Source organism: Salvelinus alpinus, chromosome 23 (genome assembly GCF_045679555.1).
Source record: "Salvelinus alpinus chromosome 23, SLU_Salpinus.1, whole genome shotgun sequence".
NCBI lineage: Eukaryota > Metazoa > Chordata > Actinopteri > Salmoniformes > Salmonidae > Salvelinus > Salvelinus alpinus.
This window is the reverse complement of record NC_092108.1, coordinates 34,362,596-34,383,534: the sequence shown is the minus strand read 5'-3', so window position 1 is coordinate 34,383,534 and position 20,939 is coordinate 34,362,596. Positions and strand designations below refer to the sequence as shown.

Below are 20,939 nucleotides of genomic sequence, written 5' to 3'. Positions count from 1 at the left end.
AACAGCGAACCATACGGGTTAACCTATCAACAGTTCAGCAGGAAACAGTAGTCCAAGTCAATGCTGAGGAGAGTATATTAGCAGTATTACAACATCGTAAGGAAGAATGAAAAGTGAGGCAGGAGGGAGCGACAGCGCCTTATAAAGGAGAGGGGTTCCCCCTTATTGGCTGTAGCTTTGTGTGATAGGAGTTCCTTGTTGACTACACCCAACGGAGATGTACCCATACTGAGTGATCAAGCAATTGTTTGAAATAAAACATCTAATTCACAAGTATCAACTACAAGGGCATCAGAAATGTGATACCTCAGTTCTTTCTGTCCATTTCTATTTGGCTGACAAGTGAAATACAGTACCACCTCAAATATGAAAAGCAAAATGGTAACAAGTGAAAAGCAGTGGATAACAACGTAAGTTGTGATAAACCTCCCCTAGTTGTGCTCAACTTGGTCCTCTTCTCACACTAGTGCCAATTTGATTCAGGCCATCGGAAAAGAAACGGTGATGCTTGATAAAAGTTTACACTTCACTACTTAAGAGTCTAAACAAGTTGCACAACAACCTGCATTTTTTTAATGGAGAGTTGAGATAACAGCTTTCCATATCATGTACTCTTCTTATAAGGCAGAATCTTATCACTCACGGTGATTCGTTCAGATTTCATTTTTTATCTTGTTTGCGTCTGAAAACCAGCTACCATTGGTGGCATATTACACCCGAAATGTCATTTCATGGATAAATTGCCAAAGTGACGCTAGGCTGACATCCTTTTTTTTTTTTTTTATGTGATTTTTCAAGGTTTGTTAAACTGGAATTTAGGTTTTTACTTCAGCTGCCCTGGAAAATCATAAGCTAAAGGGGAGGGTTATAACTCCTAGTTGTTCAACTAAGTAAACCGCTTAGCTGTTGACCAGCACTATGACAAGTTCGGAAGGGAACCTAAAGTAAAATACTGGTCAACTTCGTGGCAAAAATCAGAGCACCAATAAATACAACTAGTGTGAGTTAGACAGCGAGGTTAAGGGCATTGATGGAAATGTGACGGGCAAGATTTACCATGAGAGGGCGGTTCTGAAAAGCAGATGAGTGATTATATAAGCTAAGACATGCTAATCTAGTATGGCAGGTGAGAGAAAGATAAACAGTTTCCCCTGCAGACATGATTTGAATCAGTTAATGTCTTCAAAATGGGAGGCGAGACCAATGTAGTGTTGTAGCCCCTACTCTTTTTCTTCTTTACAAAAACCAAAGCATCCAACAGAATGGCAGGCAGGATGCATGTGTAAAAAAAAAGAGAAGAAAAAAAAAGTTAAGGGATAAAGAAAGGTAAGCACAAACTAGTCACAGCAGGACCATAAGCTCAATATCCACCAGACATGACAACGTTGCCATCCATCTTTCCCATTCTGAAGAGAGAAAGCAAACTGTGTCGACCATTTCTTGACAAACTAATTTCCCTACTACCTCACTATCCCATAGCTCTTAGAAAGGGGCTGCTGGTGAAGGGAGGTGGGATGAACACACTTCACAGCTGGGGCCTCGCCTTGGGCTCCCACACCCCAAAAGTAGCCCTCTCCCCTCAAACACAAGCCCTCAACCCCTCAGGCCGGGTTTCACCGACGCAGTCGGTGACTTTGGCAGCAGCTCTACAGCCGGTCCATCCGAAAGGCGTCTTCAGTGGCAGGGTCAGTGAGGACCATGTCAGGGTCATTGAGCATGTGCAGCCCGTCCAGGGTCAGCGGGTCGATCTTCAGCTCGTCTAGGGGAAACTGAGAGTCCGCATCGAAGCTGATGTCAGCTGACAGAGAGCTAGAAGACAACCCCTTGGACAGTCTGGGTGGAGACTCTCCTGTGGCTAAAACAGACATGGGTAGAGAGATGAGGAGAGGTCAGAGTCTTCCAGTTGCATTTACTCCACATAAAGAACAGGATCTCATTCAATATTTCAAGGAATAGCCAATAACAACAAGTGAGTGCCAATCCAAATAAATGCAGAAAACCTCTACTTTTAATGAACTTAGCTAAAGTTAGGAATGAGGGTACAGTCATGACTGCAATTATTTGCACCCTTGATAAAGATGAGCAAAAAATTATACAAATACTGAGCTATATTGTATGCTCCGGAAAAATATTTTGTTGAACAAATAACACATTTTTGTCAAAAAGATAGGGGTGATAATTATTGGCACCCCTGTTTTCAATACTCCGGCACCCTCCCCTTCAGAGGATAAGAGCACAGAGCCTTTTTCAAAAATGTTTTGTGAGATTGGAGCACACATTGGGAGGGATCTTAGACCATTCCTTCATACAGAATATTTCTAGATTCTTGATATTCTTTGTCTGTGCTTATGGACTGCCCTCTTCAATTCAAACCACAGGTTTTCAATGTGGTTAAAGTCCAGAGAGAGATGTTGATTTTGTGGGCAATTAACCATTTCTTTGTGGATTTTGATGTGTGCTTGGGGTTATTGTCTTGCTGGAAGATCCACATGCGGCTAAGTTTCAGCCTCCTGGCAGAGGAAACCAGGTTTTTGGCTAAAATGTTGGAACTGAGGAATGTTCATGATGCCGTTGACCTTAAAGGCCCAAGGAAGCAAAATAGCCCCATAAAAAAAATCTAAGATTCTGTATTTTACAGTAGGTATGGGGTTCTTTCATCCTTCTTTCGACTACTGGTGCTCTATTTTCATGTCATCCAACAAATGTAAATGCCTGTAGTTTGCTAAACGGCATTGGCACTTGGATGGACCTGCTGACGGGTGAGTTCAACAAGGCTCCCGCTTGCGGCGAACATGTTACTTAGTAACAATTTAAATGAACAACAAATCTTACAGTGAAGCCACAAACTGCTACTTTTTGTGTAGATTACTGTGGGTTTTTAACAGCAATATTCAAACAGCCAATTACTTTGCTATTCTTACTACATGTAATAGAAACCATATGTCAGAATTATTATTTGTAGCGGCAGTTTAGACCTGAAACAGACATGTTCGCCACACACTACCGTCTCATACTGTTAGCTAACGTTCTCAACGAACAGAAAACAAATGGAATGCATTAGCTAATGATTGCTAACGTTTGCAAACTATTTCACTTGTTGAACGCACCTCAGCTCACTGATTTTTCTGCCATTGAAATCATCAGGCAGTATAAACAAACAGAAATACATTTTCTGGATGGAAAAACACTTTCATTGTAAACTTAAACAACTAAAAACAGATAGTGCCTTCAAAAAGTATTCAGACCCCTTGACCTTCTCCACATTTTGTTACGTTACAGCCTTATTCTAAAATGTATGAAATAAAAACAATTCCTAAGGCAATCTACACACAATACCCCATAATAACAAAGCAAAAACAAGTTTAGACATTTTTGCTAATTTATTACAAATAAAAAACAGAAATACCTTATGTACATAAATATTCAGACCCTTTGCTATGAGACTCGAAATTGAGCTCAGGTGCATCCTCTTTCCATTGATCATTCTTGAGATGTTTCTATAACTTGATTGGAGTCCACCTGTGGTAAATTCAATTGATTGGACATGATTTGGAAAGGCACACACCTGTCTAAATAAGGTCGCACAGTTGACAGTGCATGTCAGAGCAAAAACCAAGCCAAGAGGTCGGAGAAATTGTCCATAGAGCTCCGAGAAAGGATTGTATCGAGGCACAGATCTGCGGAAGGGTACCAAAATATTTCTGCAGGATTGAAGGTCCCCAAGAACACAGTGACCTCCATCATTCTTAAATGGAAGAAGTTTGGAACCACCAAGACTCTTCCTTTAGCTGGCCGCCCAGCTAAACTGAGCAATCGGAGGAGAAGGGCCTTGGTCCGGGGTGTGACCAAGAACCCGATGACCACTCTGACAGAGCTCTAGAGTTCCTCTATGGCGACAGGAGAACCTTCTAGACGGACAACCATCTGTGCAGCACTCCACCAATCAGGCCTTTATGGTAGAGTGGCCAGACGGAAGCCACTCCTCAGTAGAAGGCACATGACAGCAAGCTTGGAGTTTGCCAAAAGGCACCTAAAGGACTCTCAGACCATGAGAAACAAGATTATCTGGTCTGATGAAACCAAGATTGAACTCTTTGTCCTGAAGCCAAGCATCATGTCTGGAGGAAACCTGGCACCATCCCTACGGTGAATCATCGTGGTGGCAGCATCATGCTGTGGGGATGTTTTTCAGCAGCAGTGACTGGGAGTGTAGTCAGGATCGAGGGAAAGATGAACGGATCAAAGTACAGAGAGATCCTTGATGAAAACTTGCTCCAGAGCATTTCAGAACCTCAGACTGGGGCGAATGTTCCCCTTCCAACAGGACAACGACCCTAAGCGCACAGCCAAGACAACGCAGGAGCGGCTTCAGGACAAGCCCTCTGATAGTCCTTGAGTGGCCCAGTTAGAGCCCGGACTTGAACCCGATCGAACATCTCTGGAGAGACCTAAAAATAGCTGTGAAGCAGCGCTCCCCATCCAACCTGACAGAGCTTGAGAGGATCTGCAGAGAAGAATGGGAGAAACTCCCCAAATACAGGTGTGCCAAGCTTGTAGAGTCATAACCAAGAAGACTCGATGCTGTAATCGTGGCCAAAGGTGCATCAACAAAGTACTGAGTAAAGGGTCTGAAAACTTATGTAAAATGTGATTTCAGTTCTTAATTTTAAATAAATGGGGTAGTGTGTGTAGATTGAGGGAAAAAACGATTTAATCAATTTTAGAATAAGGCTGTAACATAACAAAATGTGGAAAATGTCAAGGTGTCTGAATACTTTCCGAATACACCGTATAAAGTATGAAGAAAAGATAATGAAACTATATATTTATTTTAAATAACAATCTTTGAGAACTAACAATCACCAAAATAAAAGCTAGAATTGAAAATTCCAAAAACAATGAATTTAGCAGTCTAGATGTTGTTATTATGTTTGAGCAAAATAACACAGCATTAGCCATGGCAAAATGCATAGAAGAGCAGGAAATTAGCTTTAGAATTGCACGAATGTCTCTCAGCTCAATGGAGGAATTTTTTTAATTGCAGGAAATTTGCTTAAAAATGCAAAAATGTCTCTACACCACAAAGATGGGGGTCTGAATTATTATTATTATTTTTCTTATTCAGCCGGGTCGATGGGCTTACCACGCCCCCTGACATGCCCCATACTCAACCCACTACCTTATTTGCCCCAGAAAAAAATCAAACAAATGACCTGAAATTACAGCTCTTTGGCACACAAATACGTGCAAGTGATCGGCAGGTGATCAGTGAGAAGAGAGTTCATTTGTTTGATCATTTTTTGTTTAGGCGTGCCTTTTTATATTTGTCCCAACAAGAACAAATGGGTTGGGCTGGCCGACTTAGATAGAGCTCGCCCTGGTAAGTACTTTTTCTTCCTAGGTAGATACACTGACAACATCAGTCCGCTTAAACATTCAGACAGGTTATGGAACAGCTAGGTGTGCCTTAGACCTGTAGACATAAGAGTTAGAGCCTTGTATGGAGAGAATGTTTACATTGACTGAATTCTATTCCACTGCCTAGCCTTACTGGGGCTTCAGTGAGCCACCTGGTGAGTCAGAATAGTACCTGTGAGAATGATGTTGGGGATGTTGCCATGGCTACTGTAGCCCAGCTGCTGGGAGTCTTGCAGGTTGCCGTGGCTTCCCGTCAAACCCATCATGGCTGCTTGGGAGTAGTTGAGGGTTGAGCCCTGTCCGTACAGACTATTGTTGTCGATCATGTTGAACTGCTCCAGCTGTTTGAGGAACAGAGAAAACAGCACATCAACATGCCAACACTCAACAACAAGGGTTCATTTCTGTACACAAATGGTCAATATAAAGATATAGTAAAATGGAGGAAAAAAAATGGAGGCATATTATTCTATTGCGCTTTGTTTCCCAAATATTGTCAGAATGGATCAATAGATAGCCCATCACATCAAGTGTCTTATCCAATATAAAGATCCAGTTCAAAGAAAAAACTGGAGACCTGTTGTGTTGTGAGGCAAACATATTGGAAACTATTGCCATGTAAACAAGTATCTAATATTAGCTTGCATAGTTAGAACTGAGGTAGACTGTTAAACTTAACTTACCTGTTGGGAGAGAGCACTGGTCTGTCTGGATGCGAGTTGCTGGTCATAGAAGTCTGCAAATACACTGCCCAATATGGAGTTGTGCTAGAACACAAGCATATCCCCTCTTTTTGTTAAAAACACCAGGATATTAATCCACAAGTATAAAATAAGGGAGAAGAGCAGCAGACACAGAGAGCATTTGAATCACACCACAACTCTGTAAATTAATGATTTCACAATTCATAAGACATTCATATCAAACGATTGGGTTTTGCTTTCCATTGAGCTCCAGGCAACACAGAAAACACTGCACACATCTGCAATCCTGCAAACAAACCATAACATACTGTAGCCCGGTCTAGATTAAGCATGATACAGTACAAGCACAGCAAGATTCATGTTTCACAAGCCCATCTATTAATTCACTGTGCACTCAACCTCAATCTCATCCATTAGTTGATTAAGTCATCATAGTAACCGCTTCAGATCTATGCCCATCTCATCTTTCAGGATGACTCTACAGATCAATTGCATTTACCTCTTGTTTTTCTGATGTTCATATAAGTGCCCAACCAGCCAATATGTCAACATGCACTGAATACTAGGACCTACTTGAAAGCACTTAATAAATGTTATCAACCCACAACCAATAATGTTGTAGGGAGTCTTTCAAAAGGGTTGCGGTTACCATGTAAGCCTTGTACTGAGAATTCTGGTTAACTTTAAATAAATACAATGATATGAAATCATATGGAAATCCCTTTTCTGAGTAAAGCTAGAATTGACAAAAAATTAAATCGTCCAGTAATGCTCTTCAAGTTTTAATTGCATATCCTTATTAAACCCGAAAAGAGTATCCTCTTTCATCGTCCGCCTTAATGTAAAAATAATAGCATTTTCACAGGCAGACTCAGTAAGGCAGCCTTCGCCATGCCCCTTTAAGTTCAGAACCACATTATCTGTGCCCTGCCAAAAGAACATGATATTAGCACATGGACTGTCAGCTGCACTGCATATAGCCCACAACACTGTAGGTTAGCCATCTAGATGAGAGAAAGAATCGATGGGCAAAGCCAACAGAAGCACAAACGAATGAACAAATACAACAAAAGTAGCTACTCAATGAAAGATTTCCCCTAGCAAGAGATGACTTAGTCGTTCAATGCTGTAAGTGTAGGCCTATGTAATACATTTACATTGAACTTACAATGTACATCTAGCCTACAGGCCCTTGTAGAGGGACACTGCTCCTTGATTTTTCACAATAAACAAGTGATTCAAAACTCTAGCAAGGATAAAAGGTGGCTCAGGTGGCTAAGTGTTAACTACTAAGTACATTTTCCTTACTCACCTAACTAACTAAAGTGTATCAATTTAGCGACTATGCTACTTAGGATGCACTTAGGATGCAGACACAGAGAAGCAGCAGAGGGGACGGGGTCAGTGACATTGCGAGACACCACGATGGGGGTGGCAGGGAGTTGATGACACAAGAGCAGCCAGTAAGGGCAGCCAAGAGGCCCAGCTGGCGACGAAAACAGAACTACGACGGAGGAACAGTATATACAGTAGGCAGGTTTTGGCCACACGCCCTTACTTGAGGCGAGCCTCCAGGTGAGAAGCCTTGATTGGAGACTGGAGAGGTTGGAGACTGATTGGCTGAAGACCCAGCCCTACTGCGGTACTGTTGGGGGAAAGAGCCCTAATACAGGACATTTTAGTTAGACTGACTGACTGACTGAATGTCCCTTCTGAGAAGGTATGCTGTGTGTGTCCCAGCCTGCCTATGAGGACACATACACACAGAGGATGGGGCTCATGTCTTTGCTAATTTTTTGCTAAAGATGCCCTGTATTAGTTGACTTGTACCATCATCACGGCTTTGATTTAACCTAACTGCATAAAGAGACCAGAATTAGGCTAACAAGCAAATGTTTTAATGGAATCCCTCAGACTCTGGCTTCAATGATCAAAATTAATTTTATGTAAGGGTTTGTTCCTCCTTTAGGGTGTGTACTGTGCAAATAGCTGACTCACTAGCTAGCCATTTGGGGTCATTCTTCAACAAGATAACCGAGTAATCAACATTTACAGTAGTAGCTCTCTCCTCTCTGTTTGTCTTCTGCTCAAGACAAGAGCACTGCAATCCACTTCCACAGGATCCAGCACATCACCAGTATAATGGTCAAATTCCATGTTCGCGCAATAGAAGGTTAGTTGACAGTATATGTTTACTCAAACAGAAGCTGAGTTGACACATGATCACCCAATGTGAGGTGATGAATCACGTCAGTATTGACAGACACTCATATTTTATCTCAGTTCACTACTGAGGTATACAGTATGTGGGTCTTTCTATAAATAAATGGGGCCAATGTGTGACATTGGCGTAAACAATTTAAAATGGTTTGAAACAAAAATATGCTATCCATTCATGTTTTTGTATTTTCTTATATCTGAGAATTAACCAATGATATCAGGCCACACCCGGCCATGGTTACAGACACCTGTGTGTTCTTTGACACTTTATAAACTAGTGACCCGCAGTGTTTGTCATTATACCCTGATGAAGACAGCTTGTCTGTCGAAACGTTGGTGATTAAATTATTGCATCTGAGCTCCTAGAGTGTGCGGCTCTCCTTTTATTTTCCAAGTGTTCTACTCCGCTAGCCAGCACCTCACCTGAACAGGTGTTCTACTCTGCTAGCCAGCACCTCACCTAAACAGGTGTTCTACTCCGCTAGCCAGCACCTCACCTAAACAGGTGTGCGTTTCTTTCTCCTCTAGATTGAAAAAAAATTAAACAGATTTTCATGCAGTTCCACATACTTCGAGGAATAATTCATCCATTACTCCATCTATACAACAGGCCTATAACTATACATAATTTAAGCAGGGTTCATACAGACATTGGCAAGTCCAAGCACTTAAATGTAAACGTCAAGGACCTCAATGTTAAACAATCGTATCATTTATATTATGAACTGGTTGGTTTGAGCCCTGAATAAAGATTGGCTGAATGTTTTGTATGACAAAACATTTATTTTCACTGTTCTAATTATGTTGGTAACCAGTTTATAATAGCAATAGCTCCGTGTAGTGTCGTACAAGAACAGCCTTTAGCAGTGGTATATTGGCCACAGCCCCTCGTGCCTTATTGCTAAATTATACCATGACATTGTTGAATACTCGTTTCTGATTAGCTTGAAGGGCCTTCTAGAGTGTGCATTATGTAAGAAATAATCAACGAGAGGCTATGCTTTCTATGGAAAATAGTGAACGACGTGGAAGGTGTATTCCACGACACGCGAGCAGAATGGAACTAACGTTCAACGGAATTGCCTTATTTTCCAGAGAAAGCATAACGTTAGATCCCCGAGTTGATTATCCGTTTTATACTGTAGCGACCCGCACAGACAGCTGTGTGTTATGTGTTAGGCTAGGAGGTGGTTGTGTTGTACTGACCAGTACCCGGTGTTCGCGGGGTCCGACATGTCAATCAACCTGCTATCTGCCAATCACGGGAATGCCTGGAATGTTCTGATGCCGGGCATCCTGGTGGTTGGCGGAGTGGCGTGGAGGGGGGTTGGGCAGGGGGGTGGAGCATTGGAAGTTAAGACCAGGTTCAGCCTTTGTTCTCTCTCTCTTACGTCTGGGCTTCACAAGAGAAGGTCACGATTGGCTTGTGGGTTATCTGTCATCTATTTGGCGTGTGCTACGGCCCAAACAGTAGCCTGTGTAAAGTTGGTTTAATAAACCGTCAATTCGCAAACTCAAGCCTCTGTCTGGACAATTGTTCATTTATGATCTAGTCAGGTCATTACATTGGTGTCAGAAGTAAAAACGTTGATACAAGTTAGCCAGCTAGCTAGCTGACTTATGTGGCTAGCTACCGTAGGTGAGAACGGGGATTGAAAATGCTTCGAGGGAATCCGAAAGTGAAGGTGGAGGTAGGGGACGATTATGGCCAAGGAGGTGCGTGTGAATGGACGTCGGGGGTTCTGTCTGAGGAGATCGCCAGGGCGTCGGAGCGCAGAGGCCGCTTGAGGGAGGACGTTAGAGCGATGGCGGCTGAAGCGGGCATGAGTGCTTCGTCGACTGTATTTCGCGCGGATTCTGGTGGGCGGACCGAAGTGCTGACGTCGACGCGGCGTGACGAGGAATCTGGGGCTCAGGATGTAAACAAACATGGCGGCGCCCAGTTCCCGGCTGCGTCCGTATCTGTTAAGACCCCGAAGTATTCCGGTAAGGCGGATTGGGAAGCTTTTCATGCTCAGTTTGAACTGTTAGCTCATTTTAGGGGGTGGTCGGATGAAGAAAGGGCACTGCAGTTGGCTTTATGCCTCACGGATGAAGCTCTGGCCTGTTTGATATTGATTAGCCCCGAGGACAGGCATGATTATGGTGCTTTAGTGGGAGCACTGAGGAGGCGCTATGGACAGTGTGTACAGCCCGGGCTACTGCGCTCCGAACTGAGTAATAGACGCAGGCAGCCTGGAGAGCCTCTACGGGTGCTAGCTAATGACATTGAGAGCCTCTCTCGGCGGGCATATGCTCACATGCCCCCCTCCGTGCAGAGCGAGCTAGCACGGGACCAGTTCATACAGGCGCTCTCTCCTACGGAGCTGCGCATACAGACCCAGCTGGCTCATCCTGAGTCATTGCAGACAGCCTTGGAGATGGCTTTGGAGAGGGAGCTGGTGTGGGCTGGGGCTTCAGCTGGGGCTTTGGTGGGGGTGCAGGGAGACACACCCTCTGTGCGAGCTGGGGGGCAGAGCAGCCCGGAGCCGGAAAAGCCTGCTTGGGTGGCCGAAATGACAAAACTCATTCGTGCTGTGTCGCTACAGGCGGCACGAAACACACGCCCTGGTCCCAGGGTCTGCTGGGGTTGTGGCCAGCCAGGCCATCTGCGCCGAGATTGCCCCATGTCCCCCAGAGCTCAGGGAAACGGCTCGGGGTCCGCATAGACCGGGTAGTGCGGACCCCTGGCTTTCTATCCCAACCACCATCATCTTCAGGAGGAGCCCACCGGCACAGACGGGGAAGCAAGGCTCCACTTCCCCCAGAAGCAGACGAGGGCAAGCGGATGGAGCCTGTTGTTGTGGTGGGCCGGACCTGTGTTGGGGACTTTTGTCATGTCCCTGTCACTGTGGAGGGGGTGCCCTGCTCCGCCCTGGTGGACACTGGGTCCACAGTAACCCTGGTGAGGCCAGATATTGTGCCAGGTTGGACTCAGTGTGAGCCTACAACTGTGCAGCTCCGCACAGTCACAGGTGAGCTGGCACCCATGAAAGGGAAGGGAATAATGACTCTGACAGTAGGGGGCAGGACTGTGCGTCATCCTGTGTGGGTGGCGGCTGTGCAGGACCCTTGTATCCTGGGGTTGGACTTTCTTAGGAGCACAGGCTGCCAGTTAGACCTAAATAGGGGCACACTGAGCTTCCAGGGAGGGACGGAAGTCACCATGGCCCCCCCTAATGTCACATTCACTCAACCCAACAAACCCTTTACTCCAACAGTTAAAGCAGCAGAGACTCATGGCTGCGCCCCCTCCCCCACAGCTGTGTGTGACTTTTCCCCAGTCCCCCTGTCACCTACGGCGGTGTGTTACATTCCCCCAGCTACCTCCATGACACAGCCCTCTGTGAGCCCGGGCCGCACCCCCCCAGCCCAGCTACCCCAGATGGGAGAGGAGAGGACACTGTCTGCAGTGAGGGAGATATGGGGGAGGAACTGTGTTGGTCTTGACCCCGAGCAGCAGGAACGGTTGTGGCAGTTGCTGTTTGAATTCAGAGACAGCTTTGCGTTGAGTGAGGAAGAGGTGGGTCAGACTCATCTGGTGCAGCATGAGATCGACACAGGTGATGCTCGACCCATCAAGATGCGTCCCCGCCGTATCCCGCTGGCACGCCAGGAGGCGGCAGACAAGGCTGTGTTGGAGATGCAGCGGGCAGACTTCATTGAGCCCTCAGACAGCCCCTGGGCGGCGCCAGTCGTCATGGTTCCGAAGAAGGGGGGCAAGCTGAGGTTCTGTGCGGACTACAGGCGGCTGAATGAGGTAACCAGGAAGGACTCATACCCCATACCACGTATCGATGAGTCGCTGGACCTGGTTAGGGGGTCCTCCTGGTTCTCCTCACTAGACCTCCGCAGTGGCTACTGGCAGGTGCCCCTCTCCCCAGAGGCCAGAGCCAAAACTGCGTTCTCCACTAACAGAGGACACTGGCAGTTCAAGGTCCTGTGCTTTGGCCTGTGCAACGCTCCAGCTACTTTTGAGCGTTTGATGGACAGGGTGCTGGATGGCATCCCCCGACAGCAGTGTCTGGTATACCTCGATGACATCCTGGCCCATGGCAGCTCCTTCCAGTCAGCCCTGGGGGCGCTACGGCGTGTGCTGGAGAGGGTGGCTGCCGCAGGTCTGAAGCTCCACCCCGAGAAGTGCCACTTCATGAGGAGAGAGGTGTCCTTCTTGGGCCACCGAGTGGGGAAGGAGGGGATCAGCACCATGGAGGACAAGGTAGGGGCTGTCAGAGACTGGCCCACCCCCACCGACCAGCATCAGCTGAAGAGCTTCCTGGGCCTGGCCTCGTACTACAGGAGGTTTGTACGGGGCTTCTCAAGCGTTGCTGCTCCACTGAACCGCCTGCTGCCGAAGGACAAGGCTTTCACTTGGACAGTGGAGTGTGAGGAGGCGTTCAACACCCTCAAACGTGCACTGATCGAGGCCCCCGTGCTCGCCCCCCCTGACCTCACCTTGCCCTTTATCCTGGACACAGACGCGAGCAATGTGGGCATGGGTGGGGTGCTGGCCCAGGTGGGGCCAGAGGGGGAGAGAGTGGTGGCGTACTTCAGCAAAACATTTGACAAACATGAGCGCCGCTACTGTGTCACCCGGCGGGAGCTCTTGGCTGTTGTGGCTTCCGTCAAACACTTCAAGTACTACCTGGGTGGTCTGCCCTTTACTGTAAGGACTGACCACTCTGCTCTCCAGTGGCTCATGTCTTTCAGAGAGCCAGAGGGGCAGGTGGCACGCTGGTTGGAGGAGCTTCAGCCGTATGACTTCACGGTGGTGCACAGGGCAGGGGCACGCCACTCCAACGCCGACGCCATGTCCCGTCGGCCCTGTACTGCAGACGGCTGCCGCCACTGTGAACGGAGAGAGGGACGGGAGAGAGAGTGTGTCGGGCGAGCGGGCCTGTCTGCTGTGAGCTGCAGACTGTCGACGTGGCTGAATGGCGGCAGCAGCAGGGACGGGACACAGACCTACAGCCAGTGCTACAGTGGGTAGAGGCGCAGGTGAGGCCACCATGGGAAGAGGTGACAGCGCTCTCACTCGCGACCAAAGGGTTGTGGTCGAAGTTTGAGAGACTGCGGCTGGCTGATGGCGTGCTACAGCGGGCATGGAAGGAGTCAGCTACGGGAGAGGAGAGGTGGCAGGTGGTGGTCCCAAAAGCATTGCGGGAGGCTGTGCTCCAGAGTACTCATGGGGGGGTGGGGACTGGACACTTTGGGGTCACAAAAACACTGCGCCGTCTCCGTCAGGGCTTCTACTGGGGGCAGCACAAGAGGGATGTGGAGGACTTTTGTCGCCGCTGTGACAACTGCACAGCGAGAAAGGGCCCCCCAGGCCGCTCTCATGCTCAGCTCCAACAGTTCCCAGTGGGGGCTCCCATGGAGAGGGTGGGAGTGGATGTAGTTGGGCCGTTCCCCACCACAGACAGTGGAAACCGCTGGGTGCTCACGGCCATGGACTATTTCACAAAATGGCCCGAGGCCTATGCTCTGCCTGACCAGGAGGCAGAGACCATCGTCGACGCCCTGACAGCGGGGATGTTCAGCAGGTTTGGAGCTGCAGAGTCCATCCACAGCGACCAAGGCAGAAACTTTGAGTCCCGTGTGTTCGCCACCATGTGTGAGAGGCTGGGTATGCACAAGACCCGCACTATTCCTCTCCATCCTCAAAGTGATGGCCTTGTGGAGCGCTTCAACAAAACGCTTGGACAGCAGCTGGCCATCGTCTCTTCCAAACACCAGCGTGACTGGGACAAGCACCTGCCTATGGTCCTCATGGCATGCCGCTCCGCTGTCCAAGACTCCACCTCCTGCACGCCTGCCCTCCTCATGCTGGGGAGAGAGATCCGCACCCCTGCGGAGATGGCGTTTGGTCGGCCCCTGGATAGCCCTCATGTTCCTCCGGGGCCGGAGTATGCCCGGAGACTCCAGGACCGCCTGGAGACAGCCCACACCTTCGCCAGAGAGCAGCTGGTGAATGCAGGTGTGAGGCAGAAAAGGAACTATGACGTGCACACCCGGGGAAGGCACTTTGTGGCTGGGGAGCTGGTCTGGGTCTACAGCCCCCTAAGGAAAAAAAGGCAGATGCCCCAAGTTGGACAGTCACTGGGTGGGACCCTGCAGTGTCCTGGAGAGGGTAGGGGAGGTTGTGTACCGGGTGCAGCTTCCTCCCAGGGGGAGAAAGGTGGCACTGCACCGGGACAGGTTAGCCCCATACAGAGGGGCCTCTTCTCCCCAAACCCCAGGAACCCCCACAATTCCCCTCTCTGGCAATGACATTCTCCAGGCACCCACCCTCAGGTGCCGCAGACAAGGCTCCAGACAGCCCACTCCCCCTGTCTCCCCCCCTGTGTCACCGCGTGGTTCCCCAGAGCCACGGACTGTATTACCCGTTCCCGCTTCCTTGTCCCCCATATCCCTGCCTTCATCCCCTGGTTCCCAGAGGGGCACTCTGCGACCATCACGGCCACGCAGGCAAAGGAGACCTCCGGGTCGCTTCGGAGACTTTGTTTGTTCCCTCGGGGACGAGGGACTTTGTGGTGGGGGGGCTGTGTAGCGACCCGCACAGACAGCTGTGTGTTATGTGTTAGGCTAGGAGGTGGTTGTGTTGTACTGACCAGTACCCGGTGTTCGCGGGGTCCGACATGTCAATCAACCTGCTATCTGCCAATCACGGGAATGCCTGGAATGTTCTGATGCCGGGCATCCTGGTGGTTGGCGGAGTGGCGTGGAGGGGGGTTGGGCAGGGGGGTGGAGCATTGGAAGTTAAGACCAGGTTCAGCCTTTGTTCTCTCTCTCTTACGTCTGGGCTTCACAAGAGAAGGTCACGATTGGCTTGTGGGTTATCTGTCATCTATTTGGCGTGTGCTACGGCCCAAACAGTAGCCTGTGTAAAGTTGGTTTAATAAACCGTCAATTCGCAAACTCAAGCCTCTGTCTGGACAATTGTTCATTTATGATCTAGTCAGGTCATTACAATACCATGGATATAATTTAACACATTTGCACGGTAGAATTCAATGGCTAGTTCATTCTTACATGTTCTATGTTTGAGCTGCTTTTGAAAACAAACGTCAAATTGAAAACATTATTGGCAGAATTCGATTTTCATAATAGCAAGCTAGGACAAATAGTTTGGTTAGCTAAACTAGCAGGTCCGTTTGTTTGGTTACCATAGCAACTACTGTAGTTCTCTAGTAAACTGGCTTGCTACTTAGGTGGATGTTGAACACATTTCTACCAGCAAATGAACACATTTCTTGCGGGCAAATGTGTTAAATTATAGCCATGGTATTATAGGGATAAACAACTCGGGTCTCTATGCGTTCTCTGGAAGATGACTTCCACGACGCACTAACACCTCCCACATCGTACATTATTTTCCATTTACTAATTGTACATAACATAGATTTTCCTGTAGCCTACATTATGTGGCCGGCGCAGGCACACAAAATAAATCCATGAATAGCGGTAGCATTAATCTCACCATAACTGTTTTTATAACGAGAAAGTAACCAAAAAACAGGTTCATTTTTTTAATGGAAGGATTTGTATGGAAAGCCAAGTTGAAGCCAACAGATATTGTCTTCCTCATAATAACCATACATGGTTTTATCGCAACAGAGTAGCAAGACCCTTCAATTGAAGCAGCGGGAAACAAATTAAAGTGGCCACATCTCTCACAAAAACGAAATCACAGATAATTATAAAGGAGTAGGAGAACTTATAATTTGGCTACAATAATTACAAGGGCTTCTCAAGCCCAAATTGTGGAAATGTCTGATTTTCAAGGTAGGCCTATTCCAGTACTTGAATTTCTGAGCTCCAAATTCAAGTAGGCTTTTTCAAGCCCCTTGTATTGTTCAAAATTGCAGGTGTAACATGGAAAACAAAATATATTTATGTTATTTCATTACCAGATCATGTAAAGACGCCCACTAGGCTATGTAATTTGTTGTCATTATATCCAGAATATTTAATAGGAATAGCGTAGACTCTGTGTCCAATTCGAGGCACAAAAACATTACCCTGATTCTTTCTCTGTGAAATCTAACAAGACCCTGCTGTAAATCAAGCAGAAAACCACAGATGATTTTTCTATTTATTATTTGGGATTTGTGTGCCCATGAAAAATGTTTTCATCCCGTAACATAAGGAGACTAAATGTTACGTAGTTACACTGAATTTCTGAGACCTCTATACAAAAAACTGACCGACAGCTAGATCCAGTATTCTTACAGGGTTTAAGTTCAATGTCTATTTTAACTGTAATGCTTAATATAGATAACGATAACTTAAACTGCCATGAAGTCATGTTTTATCTCTCACGATTTTGGACAAATCCATCAAGACACCAACCATGATAAAGGGATAAATATAGGTTTTAAATAAACTTGTGAATTGTACTGAATATAGCTATGATACCCCCTTATATCTTAATGTAATGACATGAAAATGACATGAAAAATTGGCAGATTATTATCAATGACTTATCAACAGCTGTAACAAGTTGTCCAGTGTTGGAAATCCTCACGGGTACCCTAACTTAAAGACAGATCCAATGTATGGGTTGCTCAATAAATGATGCTGTGAATTAAGAAACAAGTGATGCTATATAGCTGAAGCAGATGCCTCTACTACAGCCATAAAATAAAAGTAAAAGGGTTAGCAATAGCTTCAGACACATCAAGTTGACATAAAAATAGAATAACTTGTCACGATAGAAAACTGCACTCTGCTAAGAGGTAGTATACAGTATATGAACACACTTGCAACAGAAACTGATGCATTCGTATTGTAATACTATTCAATGAACCATCTGCCTACACATGGGCACTAAAATCTCAAAGTTCAGCACGGTTGGGGCGATGCTAAAGAAATGTTTGACACTTAAATTCCAGAGCATTTCTCTACCGAACGCTCCTGCAGCAGAAAGAAAAAACGACTTCAAGAAGTAGGCTAGTTCCTCTGATCTCAAGATCAAACAGGAAAAAACAGGAAATCAGGAAAAAATTAATTTGTGTTCCATAGTGTAGGAACACTAAGTGGGTTTGAGTACTATATTGTCCTACGGACATAGTAGTGTAGGATAGGGAAAAGTTTGAAGAGGGAAGGGTTTGATTAGGTAAGCTTACCGAGTTCATATCCATGGAGTTCTGTGTCTGGATGGAGGAGGTGTTCAGAGGGGAGGGGAGCTGGACCAGCCTGGTCAGTCCTTGAGTGGTCTGCTGCTGCTGTTGCTGCTGCTGCTGAGAGGAGGACTGGCTGAAGAACGCATACTGGGACATCTGCGCTTCCAGAGTCATGGCATCTATGGTCTCCGCCTGAGACAGATGGACATAGGGGTTTGAAATTAGTCAGTGGGTTAAAGCGAGAATTAGCTCTACAAACTGTGATAGAAACATCTACTACATTCCTCCATTCTCTTACCTTTTAGTCATTTGGCAGGTGCTCTTATCCAGAGCAACTTTAAGTGCATTCAAATAGGGAGGATACAACTACAGAATACAATAATTGTCAATACACAAGGAAGGTTCTTTAGAAATATGCAACAATCACAGTGCTAGAAGGGTAAAGTACGGTACGTGCTACCTGGGCGAGGGTGAGCGGTGGCGACAAGGTGGGGGAGAGCTGTAGGGAGTGGTGCTGTTGGGAGTCCTGGTTGACCATGTTGTCCTGCCTGCCTTGCTGGGAGGTGGTCTGTCCTGGTGGGACACAAAACAGCAAACATCCCCTTGAGAATTCCCACAGTTTCATAGAAAGCTAGAGCAATAGAGTCATAGATAGATACATTTTGGCACCATAAATACATTTTGGCAAACTGTTTGCCATTTTGTCACCATACGTTGTCATCATCTCCTCACACTTTTGAAAAATCACATGAAAAATCCGAATTTCAAACCCGGTTTGCAAAACTCTGTATATCTATTGTTCTGGAAGGTGGAGGACAGAGGTCACCTTGGCTGGTGGAACTGAAACTGTGTGAGTGGCTGGGGGCCAGGTTTCCCGTGCTGTTGGAGGCGCTGAGGGTGGAGTCTTCGGGGTCCAGGGGGGTGGGCAGCGGAGGGGGGAACTGGATGTTGGTCAGATCAGGCAGGGAGCCACCGCCCGTGTCGTGGGCTGATGGCATCAGTGTCGCGGTCAGATCCTGATCCGGAGACGGGAATATACTGAAAATATAAAAAGAGCTGATCGGTATCCCCATAATGATAGTTGAGGTAGTATCAATGATGTATATCAGCCCTGGATTACTGATGCTATGTATTGGCCAATAAGAGGCTTTGACTCCACCGGTCAGCCATATTGGTACTCAGAAGAAGAAGCAGTCCCTCCATAGGAATGAATGGAATTTTACAGTATTTCAATTAAAAGGACAGAATTACATGTATTTACAGTGCCTTCAGAAAGTATTCATACCCCTTGACTTATTCCACATTTTGTTGCGTTACAGACTGAATTCAAATAGATTTTCTCACCCATCTACACACAATACCCCATAATGACAAAGTGAAAACATGTTTTTTGAAAATGTTGCTAATTCATAGAAAATAAAATACAGAAATGTCTAATTTATGTAAGTATTCACACCCCTGAGTCAATACTTTGTAGAAGCACCGTTGGCAGTGATTACATCTGTGAGTCTTTCTGGGTAAGTCTCAATGAGATTTCCACACCTGGATTGTGCAACAATCGGCCATTATTCTTTAAAAAATTCTTCAAGCTCCGTCAAATTGGTTGTTGATCATTGCTAGACAACCATTTTCAGGTCTTCCCATAGATTTTCAAGTAGATTTAAGTCTAAACTGTAACTCTGCCACTCAGGAACTTTCACGGTCTTCTTGGTAAGCAAATCCAGTGTAGATTTGGCCTTATGTTGTAGGTTATTGTCCTGCTGAAAGGTGAATTAATCTCCCAGTGTCTGGTGGAAAGCAGACTGCAAATAATCTGGGTAGCCATTTGATTAGCTGTTCAGGAGTCTTATGGCTTGGGGGTAGAAGCTGTTAGAAGCCTCTTGGACCTAGACCTGGCGCTCCGGTACCGTTTGGCGTGTGGTAGCAGAGAGAACAGTCTATGACTAGGGTGACTGAAGTCTTTGACAATTTTTAGGGCCTTCCTCTGACACCGCCTGGTATAGAGTATAACATGACAAGCATACCCATAACACGATGCAGACACCACTATGCTTCAAAATATAAAGAGTGTTATTCAGTAATGTGTTGTATTAGCCCCAAACATAAGGCTTTGTATTCAGGACAAAAAATGAATTGCTTTGCCAATTTAGTTTGCAGTATTACTTTAATGCCTTGTTGCAAACAGGATGCATGTTTTAGAATATTTTTATTCTGTACAGGCTTCCTTCTTTTCACTCTGTCAATTAGGTTAGAATTGTGGAGTAACTACAATGTTGTGGATCTATCCTCAGTTTCTCCTGTCACAGCTATTAAACCCTGTAACTGTTTTAAAAAGTCACCATTGGTGACCGCTCAACCGCTCATGGTGAAATCTCTGAGCGGTTTCCTTCCTCCGGCAACTGAGTTAGGAAGGATGCCTATATCTTTGTAGCGACTGGGTGTATTGATACACCACCCAAAGTGTAATTAATAACTTCACCATGATCAAAGGGATATTAAATGTCAGCCTTTTTTTACCCATCTACCAATAGGTGCCCTTCTTTGCAAGGCATTGGAAAACCTCCCTGGTGTTTGTTGTTGAATATGTGTTTGAAATTCACTGCTTGACTGAGTGACCTTACAGATATTTGTGTGGGGTACAGAGATGAGGTAGTCATTCAAAAATCATGTTAAACACTATTATTGCACACAGAGAGAGTGAGTCCATGCAACTAATTACGTGACTTGTTATGCACATTTTTACTCCTGAACTTATTTAGGTTTGCCATAACAAAAGGGTTGAATACTTATTGAATCAAGACATTTCAGCTTTTACATTTTTATAAATTTTTAAAATTTAGGAAAAATTAATTCCACTTATACATTAAATTCAGGCTGTAACAACAAAATGTGGAAAAAGTCAAGGGGCGTGAATACTTTCTGAAGGCACTAAGCATTATTTTGTTGTAATGGGGACAGTAACATTCATGCTCTATAAAAATGATAAGGAAAATGTGTTTAGTTTAAAAGTATTAAGCCGTCTAATAGAATAAACGTGGCAAAAAAGAATGTAGACATTAATAAATGCATTTCCATAGCTTCTAATGTTTTTTTACAATGGTGGGGGGTACTAAAATGGAGGCATGTTGGCTTCAAAAAAGCGCCCTGTCTGCCATCTAGTGTACTGTATATATAAATCATTGGGTAGTATATGCACAGCCAGCCAATTTCACAGGCTGCTGCAGAGTATGTGAAATAACATAGAAAAATAAATCAGAACACTTCAGAAATATTTTGTCCACTGTGGATTTCCCTTGGAAATGTACACTACCGTTCAAAAGTTTGGGGTCACTTAGAAATGTCCTTGTTTTCCATGAAAACATACATGAAATGAATTGCAAAATGAATAGGAAATATGGTCAAGACGTTGACAAGGTTATAAAAAATGATTGAA

At 45.7% G+C, this 20,939-nt stretch overlaps 1 protein-coding gene across 2 annotated transcripts in view; it reads right to left on the bottom strand.

Moving 5' to 3' along the window:
* Positions 1 to 767: 767 nt before the first annotated feature.
* The window catches only part of crtc1a (CREB regulated transcription coactivator 1a), a 43,985-nt gene continuing 23,813 nt past the window's right edge, over positions 768 to 20,939 (bottom strand). The window contains exons 8-14 of one of the 2 annotated variants that reach the window (XM_071362052.1): positions 18,333 to 18,544; positions 17,967 to 18,079; positions 17,510 to 17,698; positions 7,681 to 7,785; positions 6,102 to 6,185; positions 5,591 to 5,759; positions 774 to 1,855 (exon numbers count right to left, since the gene is read on the bottom strand). In XM_071362052.1, the coding sequence (XP_071218153.1) occupies positions 1,647 to 1,855; positions 5,591 to 5,759; positions 6,102 to 6,185; positions 7,681 to 7,785; positions 17,510 to 17,698; positions 17,967 to 18,079; positions 18,333 to 18,544 (1,081 nt within the window). In that variant the 3' untranslated portion in view covers positions 774 to 1,646. Of the gene's footprint in view, positions 1,856 to 5,590; positions 5,760 to 6,101; positions 6,186 to 7,680; positions 7,786 to 17,509; positions 17,699 to 17,966; positions 18,080 to 18,332; positions 18,545 to 20,939 lie in introns of both variants that reach the window. The other variant, XM_071362053.1, reaches the window with a different exon arrangement.